The sequence below is a fragment of the Herpailurus yagouaroundi genome, unplaced genomic scaffold (genome assembly GCF_014898765.1).
Source record: "Herpailurus yagouaroundi ecotype Mexico unplaced genomic scaffold, PumYag 67005, whole genome shotgun sequence".
Lineage (NCBI taxonomy): Eukaryota > Metazoa > Chordata > Mammalia > Carnivora > Felidae > Herpailurus > Herpailurus yagouaroundi.
This window is the reverse complement of record NW_024419868.1, coordinates 209,700-223,003: the sequence shown is the minus strand read 5'-3', so window position 1 is coordinate 223,003 and position 13,304 is coordinate 209,700. Positions and strand designations below refer to the sequence as shown.

General features: G+C 36.2%; 1 protein-coding gene and 1 long non-coding RNA gene across 6 annotated transcripts in view; one reads left to right on the top strand and one right to left on the bottom strand.

Moving 5' to 3' along the window:
• The window catches only part of WNK3 (WNK lysine deficient protein kinase 3), a 205,089-nt gene that overhangs the window by 173,341 nt on the left and 18,444 nt on the right, over window positions 1–13,304 (bottom strand). For all 5 annotated transcript variants that reach the window (XM_040466921.1, XM_040466923.1, XM_040466920.1 and 2 more), the window contains exon 2: window positions 7,069–7,724. In XM_040466921.1, coding sequence (XP_040322855.1) covers window positions 7,069–7,605 — 537 coding nt within the window. In that variant the 5' untranslated portion in view covers window positions 7,606–7,724. The remainder of the gene's footprint in view (window positions 1–7,068; window positions 7,725–13,304) is intronic.
• LOC121024723 (uncharacterized) lies at window positions 628–10,849 on the top strand. The gene is made up of 3 exons (XR_005787799.1): window positions 628–1,449; window positions 10,261–10,263; window positions 10,838–10,849. It is a non-coding gene; the product is annotated as an uncharacterized LOC121024723 (long non-coding RNA).

Here is a 13,304-nt window from a genome sequence, read left to right as displayed (position 1 = left end):
ATTCCCCAATTGTTGGGCTTTTAGAAACTTAATGGTCATACTTAGGAAGAAACCACATAAAACTAAGAGTTAATTCCAATTAATAACTGTGGAAGGAATGTGGCAAGTAGAAAATCACCATTAGAATACCACAGTAATACTTATTACAGGCAAGATATACACCAATTGTTGCCAAAACAATTGGACAAAGTTTAAGGAGAAACAGATACTTGCATAGTTTCAAAGTATCTCCTCCCAAGGTATGTATTAATCTACAAAGGAAAATTTATTAATTTTACAGTACAGAAAATCTATTAGAAACCACCTTAACCAAGTGATCAGGTTATCATTACCAGTAATCCACACCAACATCATGTACCCTCTGCTATGATGCACTGAGAAGGTTGTATCACCTCTCTGGTATTCTTCTCAAAATTCATAACCTAAATCTAATAATGAGAAAACATGACAAACCCCAATGAAGAGACATTCTATAAAAAAACTGAGCCATACTCTAAAAGTTCATGATCAGGGGCACCTGGGTGGCTCAGCGGGTTAAGCGACTGATTCTTAACTTCAGCTCAGGTCATGATCTCACAATTAGTTCAAGCCCCGTGTTGGGCTCTGTGCTCACATTGTAAAGCCTGCTTCAGATCCTCTATCTACCTCTTTCTGGCCCTCTCTCTCTCTCTCAAAAATAAATAAACATTAAAAATTTTTTTAAGTTTAAGATCATAAAAAACATGACTGAAGAACTGTCACAGACTGGAAGAGACTAAGAGGATGTAGCACCTAAATGCAATGTGGGACCCTAAATCGATCACCACATTGATAAAGCACATCAGTGGGAAAACTGGCAAAATCCAAATAAATTCTGTACTTCAGTCAATAGTACTATACTAATTTTAATTTCTTAAGTTTTGATCAATTTTCTCTGGTTAAGATATTAACATAAGGGGAAAGTGAGTGAAGGGCATACAGGAACTTTCTATGCTATCTTTCAAATTCTTCAGTTAGTAGCAAATTATCTCAAAATAAAAAGTTAAAAAAAGAAAACTAAGTAGTAAAGGAATGGTATCCCTGTTGCCCGATACTCCCAACCCTACCATTTCCTTCAAACAAACCTATATTTAACAGACCTTTGATCTTTTCACTAATTCCAATTTCCAAGATTTCTTATTACTGAGTATAAATTCCGTCTACTGTAAGTTTTATGAAAATAGGGCCTGTGTCTGCTTTTTCTCCCCAGTATGACCCTAGCACTTAGCACAGTTCTGACACATTGTAGAACTGAGTATTTGTTGAATGAATGAACAAATGAATGAATGGCAGCTGTGTGTATTGTATTCATTTCTTATTTTGGTTTTAATAAATTGCCACAAATTTAGTGGTTTAAAACAACACAAATTTATTACCTTCCACTTACGGAGATCAGATGTCCAAAATGAGTCTCACTGGACTGAAATCAAGGTAATTGGCAAGGTTGTGTTCCTTCTGCATGCTCTAAGGAAGAATGTTTCCTTGTCTTTTCTAGCTTTTAAAGGTTGCCCACATTCCTTGGTTCATTGCCCACTGCCATCAATCGCCTCACTCCAACCTCTGCTTCCACTGTCAGAGCTCCTTTGGACTATGACAATCCTTCCCCTCTAAGGATCTTTGTGATTACCTTTGGCCCACCCAGATAATGTAGGATGATCTACCCACCACAAAATCTTTAATTGCATCTATAAACTCCTGTTTGCAATTTAAGGTAAAATATTCATAAATTCCAGGGATTAGGACATGGACATCTTTGTAGTGCAATTATTCAGACTACTAGATGTATCAATTTATTTTATCTATCAAACAGATAGTTAGCTCAAAACGAACTCTGAACTAACTAGGAAAATAAATGTTATTTCCCAAACCAAGTCTGTCTCCTTCTACTCTCACACTTTGTCATTTTATGAAAATACCTGCCTTTGGTTTATACTTGATAAAGTTACATGACTAGTTTTTAAACAAAAAGACAAGCACATATATATTTAAGCAACAAGCTTTATCCTTCCTCCCTTCAATGTAATCTTCTTTATCCATGAGAATATTACACTTTGAGAGCTAGGTCAGAAGAGAGTGAGGGAATCAAACTGAGTAACACTATTTTGGGTATGTTATATATGTAATGGAGCATTTTTGTGTGTGGCTCAAACAGAATCTGGAAACATTTCCAAGAGAGCCAAAACAAAATATTTTGAGAGCAAAAGTATCCCAGAGTGAATACTTTGGGACTACAATATTTATTCAAAAATAGAAATTATAGCATTTATTTTTTTATTCTTTATTTTTTTGGAAGTTCAGCTGTTTTCATATTATTATCTAATTCTAATTTTACAATTAAATGTCGGGCTGGTATTGAAAAATACACTTTTCCCCAAAGTGCTTTTAGATGATAAATGAAAATAAAATGGAAACAAGTTTCCCCACAATTTTGATGGGTGTACAAATACGGATATTTAAACTGCTACTTCCATTGCACTGCCCTGAATACATTCACTACTATAATGAAAGAGCATTAGAATGCTCACTTAACAGGTCAACTTGCTACAGTCAACTGTGTCTTTTTTAAAAAATCTATCTTAAACCAATTTGACAACAAATTTCATATTTAAAAAAATCTTTCTTTTCAGTGCCATTTTTGGTTCAGCTCAGAGACTATAGGTAGACTTGTTAGTGCTCTATTTGTTAGATGCTACTTAAAAGAGGCCCATTAGGAGATAGAGAGTATAATGCTAAGTGAAATAACTCCGAGAAAGACAAATACTATATGATTTCACTCATAGTGTCAGATTTAAGAAAACAAAACAAACAAGCAAAGGGAAAAAAAGAAGAGAGTGGTGAGAGGAAAATCAAGAAACAGACACTAACTATACAAAACAAACTGATGGTTATTACCAGATGGGAGGTGGGTAGGGGGATGAGTTAAATAGATGAGAGGGATTTAGGAGTGCACTTGTCCTGATGAGCACTGGGTGATGTATGGAATTATATACCTGAAACTAACATAACACTGTATGTTAACCATATTGGGATTAAAATTTAAAATTTTTTTAGGTTAAAATAGAAAAGGAGGCCCATTTAATTACCCTGAGAAGCACACAATCACATATGTGACCCTACAGTGAAGCTTATTACAAGAACAGTCAAATACATTTTAGAAAGTCAAATAAAAAAATGTCCCTCCATTTGGAAAATAGCCCCATTATGTGCAAACTCAGTTCCATCAATAAAACAAATGACAAATACACTAGTGGACGTGTTTTTCCAAATTATAGTAAAGAAAAAGCTGGTTATGTTTCCACGTGTAAAAGGGGAGTGCTGTTGATTCTCAAGTTGTTAGAAGAGGAAAATACTACAAATTCTTGTGACTGACTCCTTCTAAGAGTAACTAAACAGGCCTTTCAGTAACATCTGACCAGGTCTTTCAACATCATGAACTAAAATAAACAGTCTTCCCAACAGCACTTATGACTGATAGCCTCACTCACAGTAAATTACCAATTTATCAGAATTTACCAAGTTCTTTACAAAGAACAATAGGTCAGCCTTTCCACTGATGTATAAATCAAGTTACCAAAACCATAAACTATGACAAACTGTTAAAATGCAGATGTTTATGGCCAAATCCTAAATCTGACCTATGTCTTCAAAGGGTTTGTTTATTTTTAACATCCTCAAAGTCAAATATCAGCAGTAAAATCTATCTTTTCTGGTTCTTTTCACTGCCATAAGGTCAATGTATTCTAAACAAATGGATTTGGTGCTTTTAGCAACTGTTACATAAGGCTCAAATATCCACAGTGGGGGGAAATGCCATCAAGAGAAAAAAGTATAAAAAGATTTTGTTAAGCTGTGATTTTCAAATCAAACATGCAAAAAATTAAACAAACAAAAAAAGAACTGCCTAATTTCAGGGAAGAAGATTTAAGCAACAGGTGGTATGAATGCAATAAAATATAAATATTTTAATGATGTTAGCAAAAAATACATATCAAATTGATAACAAAAGTATGGAAATACTTTATATACTACACACACACATATATATAAACAAAGGTTGGAAAAGAATTTGGAATACTTTAAACACTTAAACTATTCAATGGGGTGTTTTTCTACAAAACTTTAATTATAATATAAAGAAAACTGGAAAAAAGTGAAATATTCTACATTAAAAACTGCATAGTACTCATAAGTTAGTTTTTCTTAATTCCAAATAAGCAGAAAATGAAGTGATGTCTAAAAACTGTACCAATTAAGTCCACTAATTCTGACATTCCTTTCAGAATACAAAATTGCAATTGTTCTTGGTGTAAATTAAAATGTATTTTAGGGGCGCTTGGGTAGCTCAGTTGGTTAATCATCTGACTTTGTTTGGCTCAGGTCATGATCTTGCAGTTTGTGGGCTCACGCCCCGCGTTGGGCTCTCTGCTATCAACACAGAGCCTGCTTTAGATCCTCTGTCCCTGCCTCTCTCTGCCCCTCCCCCAACTCACATACACATGTGCACACATGCTTTCTCTCTCTCTCTCTCTCTCTCTCTCTCTCTCTCTCTCTCTCAAAAATAATCATTAAAAAATGTATTTTATATATTTACATTTGCTCCACAGGAGAGATTCCCAAATCTGGCTATGTATCCAATCAACTGGGGAACTTTCAAAAAATAAGTCTCATGGGCCCATCTCTTAGAGATTTTGATTTGGAAAGTCTGCAGCAAATATCAGGAATCAGTATGTATGATACAATACAAAGCTCAAGTTGGTGTATTAAAGGAATTCCTCCTCTGATTCAGCTAGCTCTTGGACTGGTCCCTTATTTCAGTGCTTTTCAAACACTACTATACATACCAATCACCTTGCAGATGCCACTAAGAAGCAGATTCTGATTCAGTAGGTCTGAGACCTAGGAACTTGCAGTTCAAACAAACTCCGAGATGATGTCCACGCTGCTGCTCCAGGGACCACGTTTTGAGTAGTAAGACCTTATGGACTCTCTTAGTCTTTTCACAGGTGAATGATAGAAGGCACTCCCCTAAGCAGTCCTTGTCACTAGAGTATTTTAAGTTTTACCTAAACATCCTTTAACATAGCTAGAGTATACAATTTGCAAAATACTTAACATATCTTTACTATGTATTCTACTAACAAGTGAATGGAAATTATTTCCTCCATTTACAGAGTATCACTCAAAGATCAATGTTACCAATGTCACAATGCAGAAATGAAATTAAAATGTACATATTTTCATTATATATACAAGTATGTTGATCACAACTGTGGTTATAATAGTGAAAAACTGGAGAAAATTCTAGAGGTCCAACAACAGATGACTGATTAAATAACTTATAAAGGGTGACTATTAAAAATAATGATGTATGGGGCACCTGGGTGGCTTTTCCAGTTGAGCGTCTGACTCTTGATTTAGGCTCAGGTCATGATCTCATGGTTCGTGGGTTCAAGTCCCGCATCAGGCTCCACGCTGACAGCACTGGAACACGCTTGGGATTCTCTCTTTGTCCCTCTCTCTCTGCCCCTCCCCCCTATGCATGTGCATTCTTTCTCTGACAAATAAAACTTTTTAAAAAATAATGATGTAAACTCACAATTGCTGGTAATGAAAAGATGTTCATCATAAGTAAAAAGAAAAGGTTTTGTAAAACCTTAAAGATCCTACTGTTTGGGGAAAAAAATAGTCATATATTATACATTTTTGCAAAAAATAAAAAAAAAAGAGTCCAGAAATATCTATACTAAAATGTGTAAAGCATCCTCAAAATACTGGAATTTCAGGTGATTTTGATATTTATTTTCTCATATTACTTAATATTTCCACTGTGTCACAGACCTTATAAAATTCTGAAAGGGGTACAAGGGGGTGAGAAGAAAGCCAAGCAAACCCACACATGCACCCACCTTTGAAGAACTACTAGAATGGCTTGACTGCTAGGTAACTTACACCCTAGAGTCAAGGGACTTCCTACATTCAAAACACTTTGTAAGCTTGTTAAAATTGAAGTCTTGCATCCCATCCCAGACTTACTGAATCTGAATCTCTGACACCATGCTCTGGAATCTGCATATAAAGCAAACACTAATTCTGACAGACAGTAAAGTTAGGAAATGGTAACCTACAGCAAATTCAGAATGGGTGAGATCACAACACATATGTACACATCCACATGCACAGAAACCACTGGAATTTAAAAAACAAAAACCTGTACTTAGCAACTTGCTTTATTCAATCTTAATTTTAAGCATCTCATGTGAACACTGGCATTTCCCATGGGCTGACTGAGGTCACAAAGGTTTTCCTTATATTTGAACTACATCTCTCTGAAACTATTCTTATTATAACCCCTTCTAGCACTTCATTAGTTAAAAGTACCTCACGAACATTTATTATGGAACCAAATATCTAGGTAATTCGACTATTCTGTTGTTCTCATTTCTCCTTTCTAAACACATTCCAGTTGACTAACCTCAGTAGATTCTGGTTATTATTCCTTCCAGAGATCCTCTTTGAGGTAAATTTAAAGGTATTGAGCAAGTTTATATTAATAGAAGCCCTCAAAGAATCAAGCATAACATTGTTCTGAAAAACACCATATGAACCCCTAAAAATTTGTTGAAATAAAAAGAGAAAAGGTAGGAATTGCATTAAATATATCCCTGACATATCACACTCCTAAATATTTAGTATAACAATCAACTAACTTATAAGGCATACATTTACTAAAAGTTTTCAAAATGAGACCTCAAGAGTTTGGGGGAAATTTCCCAAGGTTAATAAATTAAGAACATTTTCCCAAAGAAGGCATTGATAGGCTTTTCCCCCCTTTAAAACAGAAGGGAAAACAAGAGAAGGGAAAAGACCAAGAGGAAAAAAGGCTTCCAGGAGCTAAGAGGATCTAGGGAAAGAGCATCATTTCAGGGAGGTGGGGAACAAGCCTTTCAATTTTTTTTTTTAAATCCATGATACATATTAATCCTGGATCATTCAGAAGGCCAGGCCTGCTAAAACTGGAATTTATTAAAACCAAAAAGATTATATACCCACCTGCAGCTCACACCAAGCAACCTCAACCCATGTTTCAGTGTCCAATCCTTTATATACTGTTTTAAATGCTCCTCTTCCCAGCTCAATGTCAAATTTCAGGAACCTGCCACTAGGAGAAGTAGCTACAGCCTTCATTTCTGCTTCTTCTTCCATTTCCTTTTCATTTTTCTCCTTCAAACAATCTTTTGAGGACTCTGAAGTTGCCTTTGAACACTGTTCATATTTAACTTCTTGTCCACCTCCCAGCACATTTGTAGGAAGCTTTTCTACTCTTGGAATATTTGTTGCAGTCTTCATTCTCTCATCTTTGGAGGAAGATTCAGCAACTTTATCATCTTCCATCATCTCAACACTCTTTCGGAAGAACCTCTTCCTTTCTGTAGTTTCCCCAGTAGCAGAGAAAGTACTGTTTTTTTCTTTTAGTCTAGCTTCCACTGTCAAAGTTGCTGCAACCTGAGGAGCTCTGTTTTCCAATGAAACTCCATCAGGTTTCTCAGAATCTTCTGTGCTAGCTGGCTCTCCTGAATCAGTAGCCATTGTAATTGAGGTTAGCACTAAAATTTTTCCTGTTCCACTCTTTAGTCCAGTTACATCTCAGGTATCAGGATTATCAGAAAGGACTTCCGCTTATGTGGTCATTATGTTTCCATAGCAACCTGAAGGGGGGGAAGGATACTTTAAAATCACCCCACAAAGGAAATCATTAAGGAGAAAACAAGTCACCTGATTGTTTAATCCCTTTTTTCTTAATAAGAAGTTTGTTCTTTTTCTGTCCAATCTTAGCAACCAGCACACTCCAGGGACTGTGTCTTATCTTGTTTACCACTGTAGTCCTCAATGCCTAGCAGACTACTTGGCATATAGCTCAATAAGTCTTCATACTGCATGAATGTTGGCTAGGAACTTAGTTCTCAGCACCATCTATCAATCAATCATATTTAAAACAAGTATCCAAACCTTTAGCTACAAGGTAACACACAATAAGTAAAATAAGCACATAATTTCTCAGTAAGTGGTTTTTATCTAAAATTCTGAAATTAATCCAATAGTAGTATTTTTTATTGTGGTAAAATATGGTTAATATCAAATTTACCATTTAGCCATTTTTAAGTGTACAATTCAGTGGCATTAAGTACATTCACAACACTGTACAACCATTACCAGTATCTATTTCTAGAACTTTTTCATCATTGCAAACTGAAATTCTATATCCATTAAAACTGCTCATCCTCCCAGCCTCTGGTAATCTCTATTCTCCTTTATGTCCCTATGAACTTGCTTATTCTAGGTATTTCATATAAGTGGAATTATACAATATTTGTCCTTTTGTGTCTGGCTTATTTTACTCTGTATAATGTTTAAGGTTCATTCATGTTGTAGCATGTATCAGAATTCCATTCCTTTTTTTTAATTTTTTTTAATTTTTTTTATTTTTTTTTCAACATTTATTTATTTTTGGGAGAGAGAGAGACAGAGCATGAACAGGGGAGGGGCAGAGAGAGAGGGAGACACAGAATCGGAAACAGGCTCCAGGCTCTGAGCCATCAGCCCAGAGCCCGATGCGGGGCTCGAACTCACCCACCGCGAGATCGTGACCTGGCTGAAGTCAGACGCTTAACCGACTGTGCCACCCAGGCGCCCCTCCATTCCTTTTTTTTTAGTGTTTATTTATTTTCAGAGAGAGAGAGAGTGAGACAGAGTGCAAGCAGGGAAGGAGCAGAGGAAGAGGGAGAGACAGAATCGGAAGCAGGCTCCAGGCTCCAAGCTGTCAGCACAGAGCCCGATGTGGGGCTCAAACTCACTAACTGTGAGATCATGACCCGAGCCAAAGTTGGCCGCTTAGCCGACTGAGCCACCCAGGCACCCAATAATTTCATCCCCTTTTAAGACTCAACAATATTCCGTTGTTTTTATATACCACATTTTGCTTCTCCATTTATCTGGCCAATGGATTGGATTGTTCTACCTTTTGACTGTTGTCAATCATGCTGTTAAGAACATCTAACAGTAGTCCTGAAAAATGTAAATACTTGTTTATGAGCTTACATTCAGATATAAACAGAAAGAAACTGCTGTCAAATATTAACATGCTATACCAAAAAAATGGCACGAAAGACTTAAAAATATGCATCCTCTGAACCACTTATGGGAACTTGCCTTAGCAAATAGTCAAGAATCTGGGCAAAGGTTTAACATTCATTAAAACACTTAAAATTTGGAAAAACTCTCCTAAACACAAGCCTAACAGAGGTTTAGTTAAATATCAAAATGAGATCTGACACAGCATTAAAAACACTGTAGCTTTTAGTGAGATGAAAAACCATTCCTGGGCGTCTAGGTGGCTCAGTCAACTAAGCGTGAACTCTTAATTTTGGCTCAGGTCATAATGTCACAGTCATGAGACTGAGAGCTGTGTCGGTCTCCATGCTGGGCATAGAGCCTGCTTAAGATTCCCCCTCTCACTCTTCCTCTGCCTCTCTCCTGCTCGCACGTGTGCATGCTCTCTCTCAAAAAAAAAAAATAAAATAAAAAAGACATTCTCTATATGTTATATGGTTAAATGAAAAAATATATACAACAAGCTTCCATACACACATACATAACTCTGGTGGAATAATGAATTTTCTTTCTGCTTTCTTGTATTTTCTAAAACTTTCCATAAGGAACATGTGGAAATATGTGGAACACATAAGGAAAAAAAGTGTTTCAAATGAATGGTCAAACCACCAATAAGAAAATTCTTCCTGGGGCACCTGGGTGGCTCAGTCGGTTAAGTAAGTGTCTGATCTCGGGTCATAATCTCACGGTTCGTGAGTTCGGCCCCCCGCGTGGGGCTATGTGCTGAGTGTGGAGCCTGCTTGGAATTCTGTGTCTCCCTCTCTCTCTCTGCCCATGCCCCACTTGTGCTCTATCTCTCTCTGACTCTCAAAAATGAATAAACATTAAAAAAAATAAAAAATAATAATAAAAGAAAATTCTTCTCTTCTCACCACAAACACGTATCACAAAGTTAAGCCTATATGCCTATTACATTGAGTGCCTTAGGAGGCACAATTTGTCAGGTCAAACCAAAAATACGCAGAAATATCAAATGTGAAAAACTGAAGAAAAACAAACCTGAACTAAAACAAAATGAGGAGAAACACCCTAAATTGTTCTACACATTTAACACAATTCCTATCAAAATCCCAGATGGTTTCTTTGCAGAAATTAACCAGCTTATCGTAAAATTCACATAGAACTTCAAGGGACCCAGAATAGCCAAAACCAAAATAATCTTGAAAAAAGGACAAAGTTGGAGGACACACCCTTACCAATTTTAAAACCTACTACAAAGCTATAGTATTAAGACAGTGTGGTACTGGCATAAGGATAGATGTATAGATAAATGGAGGAAAAATAAACAGCAGAAAAAAATATATTCATAGTCAATCAATTTTCAACAAGGGTGCCAAGAAAATTCAAAAGAGAAAGAACAGTCTTTTCAACAAATGATGCTGGGACTACTAGATATCTACATGCAAAAACCGGAAGTCAGACAATCTAAGGTTTCCTGGAAAAGGTACCCAAACTGAGTCTTGAAGAGAGAAAATTAGCTGATCCAAGCAGAGGTAAGATCACAAGCAAAGTCAAGAAACAGTATGGAGTAAGTGCATATGAGTGGTACCATGAATAGTTTACTCACATATTAGAAGTGGGCAGATGAGGACAGAAAGGCAGCCAGTCACCAAGGATTTCTATGCCATACAATGTAAAACACGGAGACCAGTTAGAGAGCTACTGCAATAATCCAGGAAAGAGATGCTGAGGTTTGAATGAAAACAGTGACAAGAGGAACAGATTCAAGATACATTAAGGAAATGCTAAATACAAGATTTACCATCTAAATGAACATGATTGTGAGGCAAGAGTCTATAAAAACTCCCAGAAAATTGCCTGTCAGGTGACAGTACTAGGACATAACTGTTAATACCAGAGCTAAGGATTGATCTGTGAGGTTACACTTTCAAATCAATACACTTTGAAAATCATCTAATAAGACTAGCATTACCTGCAAGTGAGAAAAAGTAACTAACAATGACTCACTTAGGTAGAGATTTTTTTTCTTTAACTTATTCTGACATAATTTTAGACTTGGAAAAAAACCTGCAATCATATACAAAGAATCCAGTATACCCTTCACTCACATTCCCCAAATGTTAACATTTTAGGTGGGATATTCTTAAGTAATAATAATATTATTCACTTCACTTAACTTAAAGGTCACTTATCCAGAAACCTCAAGAGCAGAGATCCATAAGTAAGATAAAAGGACTTCCAAACAGACAAAAATAGGCAAAATTAGATAATTTAAGTTAGAAAAAGCCTTCCAAAATTTTTAACTCCATAACCTCTTTTTAAAAATTACGGGTACCTGGGTGGCTCAGTCAGTTAAGTGTCTGACTCTTCATTTTGGCTTCGGTCATGATCTTATGGTTGTGAGATCAAGCCCCACGTTAGACTCCATGCTAAAAGTAGAGCCTGCTTAAGATTCTCTCTCTTTCTTTCTCTCTCTCTCTCCCCCCCTCGCTCCCTCCCTCCACCCCTCCCTTGCTCATGTGCTCTCTCTCTTGAAAACAAATAAATATTACTCAGAACCCTAATATAAAAATAGAGGGACAAGTAGTGCTGCTCTGGCATGATAATTCTAACATGTTTGGCCACCTGGTTTCCCAAACTATAAGGTTAAGAAGCAACAAATAAGAGGAATGGGGAAATGAGTGTTCCCCCAGTCTTCTAAATTCTAAAAACCAACCTAAGACAAAATTGTTCCTAGAGATAAACAGGGACATTTGTAAATATAAAAAGATTAATTCATCAGAATACTATAACAATTATGAACATATACACATCTAACAGCAGAGCTCCAAAATAAAATACACTCACAAAACTAGAAGGAAAGAATTCAATAATAGTAGATTTTAATACCCCATTCTCAGTGATGGAGAAAACAAGCAGATGGAAAACCAAAAAGAAGCTGGAAAACTTGGCCAATACTACCAACCAACTTGACCTAACTGCCATCTACAGAACACTCCCAGTAAGAGCAAAATATACATTCTTTTAAAGTACACATGGAAAAGTCTCCAGAGCAAATAATATACTATACAATAAATCTCAGTAAATTTAAAGGAACTGAAATCAAACAAAGTATGCTCTCCTACCACAAAAGAATTAAATTAGAAATGAACAGAGGGGCACCTGAATGGCTCAGTCGATTAAGTATCCAACCCTTTATTTCGGCTTGGGTCATGGTCTCACAGTTCATGACTTTGAAACCCACTTCGGGCTCTGTGCTGACAGTGAAGAGCCTGCTTGGGATTCTCTTTCCTTCTCTCTCTCTCTCTCTCTCTCTCTGTCCCTCCCCAGCTTGTGCTCGCTCTCTTTCTCTCTCAAAATAAATAAATAAACAACAAAAAAAGGAATGAACAACAGAATAAGGATAGCTCTATATAATTGATCCTTGAAACACATGGGTTTGAACTGTGCAGGTTCACTTATACATGAATATTTTACAGTACAGTACTGTGAAATTGCTTTCTCTTCTTTATGATTTTCTTAACATTTTTTCTGTAGCTTATTTTATTGTAAGAATACAGTATATGATACATATAACATACACAATATGTGTTAAGAAACTGTTTGTTATTGGTAAAGCTTTGGTATACTGTTACTAGTAAGTTTCTAGAGAGTCAAAAGATATGCAGATTTTCAACTGCACAGGGGTTGGTGCCCCTAACCCCCACATTGCTCAAGGGTCAACTGTAGGTCAATGTAATAGATTTGAGAGTCTAGAAGTAAACCTTAACATTTATGGTCAACTGATTTTCAAAAAAGTGACTAACCAAAAGTAACAAAAGTAACAAAGGTTAACAAAAAAGTAACAAAGGTTACTTTCAACAAACCTTTCAACAAAAGGGGCAGGGGCAACTGGATATATCTACACACAAAAGAGTAAAGTTGGGCCCCTACCTCATACCATACAAAAAAATGAACTCAAAGTGGATCAGAGACTAAATGTAAGAGCTAAAACAGTAAGTTCTTAGGAAAAAAAATACTGGAGTGATTTTTATTGATTCTGGGTTAAGCAATGATTTCCCAAATACAACAACAAAAATACAAGTGATACTCTCAACAATAGCCAAATTGTGGAAAGAGCCGAAACGTCCATCAACTGATAAATGGATAAAAAAATT